General features: G+C 33.1%; 1 protein-coding gene across 3 annotated transcripts; it reads right to left on the bottom strand.

The window, feature by feature from the left end:
• Positions 1–490: 490 nt before the first annotated feature.
• On the bottom strand, positions 491–4741 carry LOC7498216 (probable 6-phosphogluconolactonase 1). Of its 3 annotated transcripts, none has more exons than XM_002311312.4 (4): positions 4459–4741; positions 3311–3484; positions 3090–3225; positions 491–1203 (listed from the first exon to the last, which is right to left on the bottom strand). In XM_002311312.4, the coding sequence occupies exons 1-4, from the start codon at positions 4620–4622 to the stop codon at positions 712–714; spliced, it is 966 nt and encodes a 321-aa protein (XP_002311348.2). In that variant the 5' UTR covers positions 4623–4741; the 3' UTR covers positions 491–711. The 3 variants fall into 3 exon arrangements, with proteins under 3 accessions (XP_002311348.2, XP_024463453.1, XP_024463454.1); XM_024607685.2 differs by having other exon boundaries at positions 491–1206; positions 4459–4740; XM_024607686.2 differs by lacking the exon at positions 4459–4741 and adding an exon at positions 4130–4297 and having other exon boundaries at positions 491–1206.
• Positions 4742–12066: the final 7325 nt, after the last annotated feature.

The following is a 12066-nucleotide window of genomic DNA, read 5'->3' as shown; positions in this document are numbered from 1 at the left end:
AAAAACAAAAAAGTTTAGGGGAAAAAAAATTACACGTGTACACTGGCATGGGGAAAGCCTAGATGCTGTCACCATTATTTAGTGTATGATAATTTGGAGTAGGTGAATAGCTAATCTTGATTTCTGTGGAAAGTGATGTCACGTTTAAGGCGGGATTAGGTTTCAGATTAATCTTCTCTCTTTTTATCTCTTCTTCCCTGAATATTTATTTCCCTTGAACGCTGTGCTTATCAAGTGCAACAGGAATGTACAAGAAAATGGCTCTGTATCAGTTGATTGCTTTTCTGTCATTCACAAGCTATTAAAAATGTCAGGGTCGCGTTATAAAAAATTAAAAAAAGAAAAAAGAAGAAGAGTGAAGGCCTACAGAATGTCATGGAACTTGTAATCTCTCTGCGAAGCGCAAGACAGGATCTGTTTAGCATCCCGATGGGCTGGCTTTCCGATGAACTACTATCCCACCATCGCAATCCATAAAGAAACCAGAACCAGAAAAAGCTTTTGCACTGAGGCCCCAACTTTATTCTTCATACAAAAAGGATAATCACACTTCTCCAACTCCTCTAAATAAAGAAGAGAGAATAAAAGCCAAGATGGAGAATTTAACCCAAAGCAAACGGAGGGGGGGTTGTCATAGGAAAGAAAAGGATCCACAGGTGTTGAGTACGTCCACTACATACAAACATACACATTGACAGTAATAGCTTGACCCTACTCAGAAAACTGAGAACCGTCAAGTTTTGAGGCAGCCAGCTTGTCCAAAAACCACGCCAACTTCCCTTTTGTTGGCTGGACCAACCGTGCAGGCAATGACAGGCAGTCAGCTCCTGCGTCATCAATTGCCAAGTGTACAGCCTCTGCTTTGCTCTCGCCTGTCACGACCACGACCACATTGGATGCTGAGTTGATGACAGGCAAAGTGAAGGTGATCCTCTCCGGTGGGGATTTGGGGGAGTCAGTAATAAAAGTAACCCACTCATCTTTCTCGTCAAGCACAGGGTGGTTAGGGAATAGTGAGGCAACATGACCATCAGAGCCCATTCCAAGAAGGATGAGGTCAAACTTGGGGCAGTCACTAATATCAGACACATTAATTGTTCGTGTTTTCACTAACTGTCGAACATGAAATTCATAGTCGTCAGCAGCCTCCTCTGCTGACACTGAATCATTGATAGAATTCACATGACTGGGTACAACAGGTACCTGCTAGCATAACATGCATAAAACGATAAGGATTGTAGGTGACTGTCGTAGAATTTTATCAAACAAGAGAAGCATTAGACTAGCTGAATCTTTTGTTGTTTCCACTTCAAGCCTCTGATGAGGCAGAGATAAAGAAACGAAAAGCTTCTACATCTAAAAGATAAATCATTCACGGTGTTCTTTTCTTTCTAGTTATCTTCGCTATTGTCAAAGTTAACTGCATTTTCTATATGTTAAATTGTGCCAAAAATATATAAAGTGACCAATCTCCATGCTTAATGACTGATCTTACCTATTGGTATTTGGTAACGGTTCCCTTCAAATTCACCAACAGGCCTGATGATGTAATGGCAATCAAAATTAAACTATATCTTTTCCTTTTAATATGCAATGGGTCCATGTTCTGTGTCATAAGGGAAAACATGGTATTAAAATATGGCTTGCATATTCCCTAGGCGTTCAGGGAAGCAAGAAGAGCTCTTTATGCGACATACACAATTTTTCCTATTTCATCTTTGTTCAGGGGGCTGCAACATTTCCAAAAAGGGGGCATTGTCATACATCAATAGTAAAAAATCTAAGAAGTGTAGTGGAAGAAAAGACATGTATCTAATATACATATGAAAGTACACAGCACCGAAGCATAGCATTCACGATACGGCAACAAACATCAATGTCTCATATGAATACAGGGTAGCTTCAACTCTCTGATAACATTTTTATTTAAAGCTCATATTCATGCAACTCTTATTTCAAGTTAGCACTAGCAGGGGAATTTTCACAACCACCCTGCACCAAGGAATGTAAAGCCTAAGAAAGCCTGAGCATTCCGAATGAGAACACATTGACTAAGGCCTTTGTCTAAAATTTCCAACATCTCTACCATGTCAACTACAAGAAAGAAGCTGCTTAAGATGGTGGGTCAAGGTTAGACAGATAGATGATTGGCTGGGGTGGCAATGGAAGATGATTGTCAAAGATTTGCTCAGGTTTATTGGTCTACATGGTAAAAAAGAAAAAAAAATGATTGATTTTAAAAGGCCAATCCAAAGTGGTTGGCATTTTCGGCTATATTGGGTTGCACAGAGAAGAAGACAACATATACAGAGAAACAGCCTTTGACAGAGGTTAGTGCTAAGTCAAAACTATCCCATTATTTATGGTGTTCTTGGTTGAAATGGATACTGCATTAAATGGCCAACAGAAGCATCCAGAATACATTTGACATCTTTTTTAGGTGCAAAATTAATTGAACTGCAAAAAAGTTGATACTGGATGATAGCAGTGATTTGCCAGAGTTTGAAAAGAAGACACAGACATTTCAGCAAAAATAGAAATGGGACTTGACTACCTATGCTGAACAAGCGAATGAAAATACCAAATGAAAAGGAATGCAAAGATACAAAATGTAAAAATACCAAATGAAAATGCATTCAACAATACAGAATGGAAACGTGAAGCTCATAGTACTCTATATTCGATGCAATATCACAACAGCAGAAGTCAAGAGTCATCTAATGACTAGATGACTACTTGAGGTGGTTTCATGAGAGACTTGGCATCAACTGTAAATACAAACTATCTACCCACAAAAGGAAAACCTAGGCATTGCATCAGATCAAGACCAGTTTGGGAGGTGAATTTATACTAGCAATGGCATCACGAAACCAACGTAGTTGCCTATTTAATAGGAAAACAGAAGAATCTGTACTTGGTTATTTGGTGAACAAAGCCAAGAAATCAAAATGCAGCAAATGCTTGACCAAGGAAGGCACTTTGAAATACGGCAATTTCCTTCCCTTAAAGTCTTTTTGGAGACTGATTACCGGATGCATGTAGATAAAGTACAGTTGGAAAATATAAAGGAAACAAACAAAGGCACAAACCTTGGACAAAAGACCATCCTTTGCCAGCTTATAATTGCTATCAGCATGAGTTTTGGCTACCACCCGTTCATCCGCCCAAAATATATACCATTTAGCCCAGTCTACAGTCTTGTTATAAGGAGCTTCACAAAGTTTCCTGTTACCCACCAGAAATTTAAACAAAAACGCAAACATCATAAAACCAAAAAACGAGGAAACACGAAATGCAATTGCATAAATACCCCATCAAGCCAATGAGAGAACCACCAGATATGGCAATGGCAAAGACACCCCTCTCCTTCACCGATGCCTCTGATAATTCAGCAATATATTCTGCCAAATCAGTGCCAAGCTCGTCCAAATTCTCATGAATCCTCAACTCCCCTCTATCTTTATGAACCCCAGAATGAGCCATCCTACTCAACAAGTTTAACAACTTAACTATTAACATATTTACCAAATGAAACACCGCCAAGAAAAATATAATGGTCAAAAGAGCAACAAATCACAAACAACAAAGTGGCAGCAAGTGAAAGAAAAAAAAAAGCGAGAGAGAACTATAACATCAAATAGCCACCAAGTGTCACAGTTCATTGGCAATTTGGCATAGAATTAAGCAACTAAGACAACAAGAAATTAGACAATTTTCACTTTACAACATCCCTGACTCATAACAGGATAATTCAATAATCTTCCAATAGAAAATCCAAGAAACAGCAAACTTCTCTTATATAAACAGAAAGAAAAATTACTTGATACATTCAGTCCAAATTGAAAATAACAAAATAAAATGGTAACCGAACATAAATGGCATGATCATTATAATTCAAAGATAAGTGACAGGAAAAGAAAAGGAGAGATTTCTCCTAGTAATTAACCAAACCCAGATCACAAAAAAAAAAAAACCATTTAAAAATCCCATGCCCCGTTACACCAATAAATCAAAGCAACAAACACACATACAGATTTCTCGAAATAAAAAGAAAAAACAAGATTCTTGCAATCATACGTGCAAAAAAGAAACACAGAAAGAAAAAGGAGAAGAGAAAAAAAATGCTTACAAAAAAGGAGGAGAAAGAGAGAGATGATTTGGCAAAGAGAAGAAGACGGAAGATGGTGATAATGAGGGTTATATATCGACAGAAACACGAAATTATTATTATGCATGTCAGTCTCTAATCTCTCTCTCTCTCTCTCTCTCTCTCTCTCTCTCTCTCTATATATATATATATATATATATACACATACATAAACCCAGGAAATAAATCACATTATATATATATATATATGTATAAGAAAAGGAATTGTAGACGCGCAAGAAGAAGAAGTTGTTGTCGACTTGCAGTAGAACTAGAAGAGAATTGGAAGAGAACAACAAAGCAATTTTTACCTTCTGGGTTTCCACGTGCATCCAATGATCGTGACAAAACACAAACACAAAAGTAAACGGATAAAAATAGACAGGGAAACTGAGGAAATTCTGTCTCTTTTGTAAATAAATAGAAGAGAAAATCTCTCAAATGCTAGATCCTCTCCTCTGTTCCCATTACACATCTATCTACCTCAAAATGTAAATCAAGTGCTCAACAATTTAGTAATTAATAATAATATTATTAAATAGAGTTTGTTGTTGCCAAATAAAAACCAATGAGTTTAGGTTTTTTTTTTGCTAATAATAATGTACTATTCCTACATCCTGAATCATTATTAGCATTCAATATTGATTAGTTTTGATTTTAGGAAATAAATAATAATAATAAAAAAAGGCCAGCACAAAGAGTTTCTGAGGAGAGTACTAAGACTAAACACCTGTCATAATCATTTCATGACAAATGTACCAATAAGGACTTTCATCTTTGTTTCAGACTATATATCGTTGATTGCGTTATATCAGGGGTGAGATCAATTTTTATAAAATAAATATTTAATATATTTTTTAATAAAAAAATAAATCATGTTAAGATTGTTTCGAGTTTAAAAATAATTTAGATAACCGATAAAAATATAATTTGGCTAAAAAATTTACAAGACAACATCTTTTTAAAAAAATATTAAAACAACAATATATTAAATTGAATTGGACTAACCCGAATTAACCTACTAAATCCATGATTTATATCGCGAGATCTTAATAACTCATAAAAAATAAATTGAAATAACTTTTAATTCTAATTTTCAATTAATCTAATGTTAAAAGGCAAAACATGAGAAAAATTAAAAACATACCCAAAAAACAATACAAGTGATCAACTTGAGTTAACTTTGTAAACTTGCAATTTAAATCATAAAACTAAGATAACCACATACAATGCAAGTCGAGATAAATATGAAGCTCAATTGATCCTATATATGCAAATCAATGTTAAAGAATGAAATTCAAAAAACAATAAAAAAAATTCGATATAATTTTTCAAAGCAACTCGGATCATGAAACCAATATATCATCGTAAAAAAAAAATTAAAATAAATTATGAAATTCAATTCTAAATAAATTTAACATCAAATAATGAAATTTAAAAACAAAAAAAAAATCAAAACAATGGTAAGTCAACAATGATTTGTAAGATAGTGAATAATGTTCAAGTGTTTGTTAACAACAACAACAATAACAACAACAATAATAATAAATATTTTTCTTTGTGCACTTGTTTGAGAGTGTGGTAGAGATTACATTTTAAAATGATTTTTAACTTGGAAATGTATTAAAATAATATTTTTTTTATCTTTTAAAATTTATACTTAATATCAACACATTAAAACTATACAAAAATATTAAAAAATTAATTTTAAATAAAATAAATAAATTTTGAACAAACAACATTTTTACCATACTGTTAACCAATCCCTATGCTGAATAGAATAGGAGATGAAACGTAAACTCTCCGTGTCCATGATATAAACAAGGATAGAAATAGAGCGCATACTGTTACAGAGCATGGTGATAATTTTCCATATATTTTTTTTCCTTTTCAATTTTACGTTAGTTTTTGCTCTTTTGAAAAATATATCCTTCCTTTTATTTATTCAGGTTTCTCGTGCTTGTCTCCCCAGAACCAGCTAATTTTTACACTTTTCAAATCTACCTGTGTGTCTCACATTTTACCCCTCTCTCTATCACTTTCTTGAATCTTGATTCCCCCTATATTCCTCCACTTGCTTTGGATCGTGTGTAATGGGCGCTCTTCCTGCCCATTGAATCATGATGCATGGTGCTTTTGTGCTTGCTATTGATTTAGAGTGGACGGCCACGATGATTTCCAGAATTTAAATTTTTGCACACATTTACAGGTATATGAATATAGTACTGGTGGGTTACATGATTACTATGACATATTATCAGTATTAAGTATTAAAAAAAAAAAAAAGTATTACAGTTATTCTGTAGACTCCAAAGCTATGTATTTATACTGTTTCTTCTCGTGGTTGGATGGAGTTAATTATGCCATCATAATCTCTCGGAGCTTTTTTTTTTTTTTTTGGCATAAAGAAACTCTCATGGTGTTTGCATTAAAGATATCACGTCAGCCATCGTTTTCTCTAGTTTCTCCAACTTCCCCACCACCATAGAAAAGAAAGAGAGAGAGAGAGAAAAACTAATGATGAACATATCAAGAGAAGTTTGGAATCTCATGCCATCAATATCAAGCAACAGTGCAAGAGGGAAAGGGAGAGGAATGGGTGTTGGAACCTGGAAGTAAAAGATCTTTTATACAAGGCACTGGCTTATTGATCAACGCCCCAGAATTTCAGGAATCTATTGTATTTTCAAAAGGGACTGACATCCTGATGGTGTGATGGCATTTTATGTCCCTTTAAGGGAGTAACAAGAGCCATTAGATATGATGTCTTCTAGCCTGATGTCTTCGATCCCCTTCTGGTTCTAATCTTGGAGAGAAAAAAAATGAATGATAAGAACTCTAACCATGCTTTCTCTATCCGACACCGCCACCCTACATTTTTCAACTAGCTAGTTCTTCGAGAAGAACTTCTCAACTTTATGCTTGCAAAAAGGGAGCTCGCGTGCTGATTTACTAACAAATTTCGGCTCAGAGATCTGGATTAATTGAAGTGTCATGATCATCCCATTAATACAATTAAAATGTATTTTTAAACTAAGCCATTGATTTATTTGAGAACCAGTCCAGAATTTGCTTCTTAAGCCAAATCTATTCAAGTTTGGAGCGAGAGTCTGGTGCCTCCCAACTTCCCAACATGTATTTGAAATCAGAGTGCTAGCTGCTAAATCCTAATATCTTATACCGAAATTATTGCTAGTAATAAAACTATGCTAGCGCTATCCTCCTTGCACTTAATTATCCATGCAAACATCTGTGACGAAATTTGCACATGTTTCGGTGTCCCCTACGCGTTATTTAAAATTTCTGGGATCTTCTTCCCTGATTCGGGCCATTAGCCCACGATTTTGTTTTATTTTTAATTAATTTCTCCGTGCTATTGGGATAGAGAGGAATCTCGAGTTAATGGGATTATCATCACTTGTTACCTTGACGAAATTATTAGTTTAGATATGCATAATAATACATCTGAAGGACTAAAATGGTAAAAAAAATCCTTTTTTCACCAGGAAGAAGGCTTTGGCGATATTGCAGAAAAGAAAACCAAACAGTCTTTTCAAGCATGAGAGGAATGGAAAAATTAGGCGAGAAATGAAGGGAATAAAACCTCAACGATGAAATTAGCTTTTGATCCACTTCCCAGGAGGGCCATTAGTAATTCTTAATCGTTTCCTAGTTGGTTTGGTGCATGACATGTTTAGTGGTCTAATCCAATTATGACTGTAATTAATTAAAAAAAAAAAGGAGGAAATTATCATACTGCTCAACAGCAAAAACACTTTACGTGAAAATCATTTCCAGTGATAATTCTCTGTGCTAATCCTCGACTCCTCCTGGGATAGTATATATCAATAATAAAAGGAGGATATTAGTCTTACAAGGGCCCTGGGATATAATTTTCCTTGTATACGAACAAAATCATACGGGGTCACCCTGCACTTTGATATACGCCAGATTATAACTCGGATAGATACAGGGTTTTTTTTATTAAAAAAAATGGAAGTATTTATCGCTATTATTTAACCTACTTTTTTCATAAATAGTTTAGCTATATATATATCCGCTCATCATTTTCAATAAAAAGTTTAAATTCAAGTATTTATTGCTATTATTTGAATTCAAAGTTATTATTGTTATAGAACTAATTAAAACTTTTCTTTCAAGCATTAATTGAAAAAATGTTGACTTTATGGATGCCCAACAAGCAATTAGTCAAGAGAGTTTACGGCTGAAAACAACATTAACATATAAAAATGACTGCCAGTCACCATTAATGACCAGTTACAACGTTCACAAGGAATAATTAAGGTAAGAGTACCGGAGCATACTGGGATATAATTAACTGCGTCAAATTCTTCACTTTCAACTATGAAAGTAAGTTTTCAATTCAAACATTATGTCTCTGCCATAAATTAATCCATCAAGCAATCATCACTAAAGTTAGAACGTGGTTAGATTCTTCTTTGAATTTGTTTTCATTCCGTGTACTATAAGATTAATTTATACGCATTCACCCATTGTATATCACACACGCACCCCTTGTTTTGTAGCGTGTTTTGGCTATGTATTTAAGATATTTTTTAATAATATTTCCAAGTTCAATACACACACACACACACACAACATTGAAAAACATCTAAAATTATTAAATTAATATTCTTTTCACGTGGAGTGTCAATCGTGTATATAATGCAATTGCATAGAAATACAACATATAACAAATATACCAAATTGCATTGATCAGGATTTACTGTAACTATAGATTCAGTGTACTATTTTCATTATGATAGTGGATTGATGTTTATATTCTTGGCAAAAAAAAAATAGTTGTTTCTTATTTAGGGATATTTTGGTATTTTTACATGGGTCATTAACCATTATTGATTTGTGTGAAGGTATTTTTATTTATATAATTTTTTAATGAATATTAAAATAACAGAAAACCCCTAAGATAAAAAAAAAATCAATTGTTTCATATACAAGATAATTATAAATGTACCCTTGGATCCAAGAAGTTTCGTGTTCAACATGAACCAGTGAATGAGTGGCGTCCGCGTCATTCATACGGCACATGTGACACCACTCGGTGGCTAAAACTGCCCCCCGCCATCTCTCTAGATGCGCCACCGTGTCCTCTTCCTTGTAGAGTGGCGCGTGTCAGCTTACAGTGGTCGGATGGTTGCCGGTGGTCGTTTGATTTTTTTCCCATTCTTTTCTCTCTCCTAACATGTAATGTACACCATTGTCTTCTTTATTTCTTACTTTTCAATTCTAGTCCTCATTATTTTAATTTTTTATTTTGTTTTTTTTTCTATTTATACAAGTTTTTTTTTTCTTTTCAATTTAATCATTCAATTACAATTTCTCATATGTACTTTTTCTTTTTAATTTCAATCCTTATTCTTCTAATTCTTATTCTTCTTATAGAAGTTTTTTTTCAATTTAGTCCTTCAATTGCAATTTTTTATATGTTTTATTTTTCATTTTGATCCTTATTTTTCAAAAAAAAAATTCTTGGCATTTTTGTTGAAATATTTTTTGTTTTCAATTTCATTATTCAATCAAAATTTTTTTCTTTATTTATTTCACTTTAATCCTCATTCTTTTGATTTGTTTTTTCTTTTTTAAAAGTTATTTTTCAATTCAATTTTACCCTCAAATTGAAAATTTTTATCCCTCTAATTAATGTTTTTTTCCACCCTCATTTTCTTAGATTTGTTTGTCTAATTGATTTTTTTTCCTGGTTTCATCTTTCATAATTTAATTTGTTGGAGATTCAGCTTCGTACGATCTTGTCATCTTGCAGTGTTTTTTTTTAATATTAGTTTTGTGATTATCTTCAAGTTTTTTCTATGAATTTATTCCGGTCTTATAACCTAGGTTACGGGTTTTGCATGCCTTTTTTTAATATAATTTTTTTTAGTTGTTTTATTTCTGTTTGATTTTTCAAAATATTATTCTAATTCATTTAAATTTTTTTTATACAAACAAGATTTATTTTTTAAAATAAAAAAATATTTGTTTCTAAATAATATTGTTGACGTGTTTGACCTTGCGTGATATTTTTTAACTTGAATTTATTCAGTCAGTTTCATTTGTATTTATCTTTTAAGTCATGAGTTTTTTAGGGTGTAGATTTATCTTGTATTGATTTAAATAAATAAGTTAAGTAAATACAATTATGTTAATGTTTCATTTTATATAATTGAACATCTCAATCTATATTCATCTCTTAGTTTTTTCAGTTTTTTACTTTGTTATTTCAACAATTTTTTTTGTTTATATAGATAATTATCAATTTATTTAACTAGAAACTTGCGTAAACTTTTTAATTTATACTTTAATTTTTTTACATTAAAACAATCTGTATACTCGATATTTTTTTAAAATAAATAAATTAAACCAGTGCTGAAAGCCTGAAACTCGGATTAAATAGTGAGTTACTCCTAGTTCTGGTTGGTATTGTCAATTAAGTATTTGTTTGGTATCGTGTCACGGTTGCAGAGTTTTTTTAAAAAACTAATATATTGTAGCGTGAAGGTGATTCATACACAGTTCATGTTGCTGTTCAAGGCCTGTTCATATACACGTTGTCGTGTCACGCTATGCATCCTAGCCCCTAGGGGGTACTTGTAGTAGCTAGCTTGCCCCCAATTATTTTGTCAATCGATCTGAGTTAGTGGTCATTTTCAGCTCCAGTTTCTCTACAAGAAGAACCACCTCGTAGAACTCCCCTTTAACGACATTTCATTACATACAAGAACTTAAGAAAGTAAACATAGTTGCTATAGAAATCGTGGCTGTTGTCTGTTTTGTGCATATTTAATTATTAATTTGCACTGCTCTTCGGTCTTCGCATAGAATATTTTACAAGTGCATAGCTGATTTAAAACTCGATGGGAAAGAGAATTCAGTTTTAATATATGAAAATTAGGGTGTAAATATATATATACTCTTACCCTTGAAACAATGATAATTAATTATATATAATCTTCGAGTATTCCTATATAGTCTTTAATCTATAATTAAATGATATATACAATCTGTAACCAATATATCTTATACGTGTGTGTGCAGATACATAGGGTTTTCTTTTCATACGAAAAGAAAGAAATCAAGTGGTCGATATTGAAAACACAACGGGCCGGAATTATCAATTTTCTTCCCATTTTCTGTTAAAATGAAGAGATGAACTTGATTGATTATATGTGTCGTATCAGTGTTGTCAATATCGTGGGCCTTGTTGTTTGTTTATCAACTTCTGGAATTGATATTGATAATGATACATACATGTATCTTCACACTAGTTTTGTCTTTCTTTTGATGATTATAGCTGTTGAATGCAACGTAACTGGCCCATACATCTGGGTTTCTTCTTCTTCTTCTTCTTCTTCTTGTGGAACAACATGGGGTAGGTTTAATATACGCTACGAATAATATATATCAGACATGCTTTTATCTGTTCCCGTCTGGTTTTAACATTCTAACTCGATCGGTTATATGCTGGGATTAAATTATTTTTTCCCTCGAATCAAATCCTAAGCAGGTTATTTATATTTACAGAAAAAATAGATTATCACGGTCTTCTCTACGATTTTAGCCTTGCATGTTAATTAACAGGAGAATAAATGTATTCTCTTACAAGCACGGAACTGGGTACAGAGTCACAGGTGTGGATCGTGACACCTCCAAGCTCTGAAGAGAGATGCCGGCCCGGGGTTACTTTGAACTTTGAAGAATATTTTAGAATCAAAATGGGATACAGTAAAGTATAGAATATCTTAGAATCAATTACGGAAAGCCTTCGCCAAGAAGCTCTGCAATATAATTGTTCCTTCTTTCCTCTCGGATCTTAGTTCATACAACTTGCATGTCGATAGTTTCCCGAAGGTTATAATGCTATTTTCGATTTGATGTTAACC

Source organism: Populus trichocarpa, chromosome 8, assembly GCF_000002775.5.
Source record: "Populus trichocarpa isolate Nisqually-1 chromosome 8, P.trichocarpa_v4.1, whole genome shotgun sequence".
NCBI lineage: Eukaryota > Viridiplantae > Streptophyta > Magnoliopsida > Malpighiales > Salicaceae > Populus > Populus trichocarpa.
The sequence above is the reverse complement of the archived record's forward strand: the minus strand, read 5'-3'. Positions and strand labels throughout refer to the sequence as shown.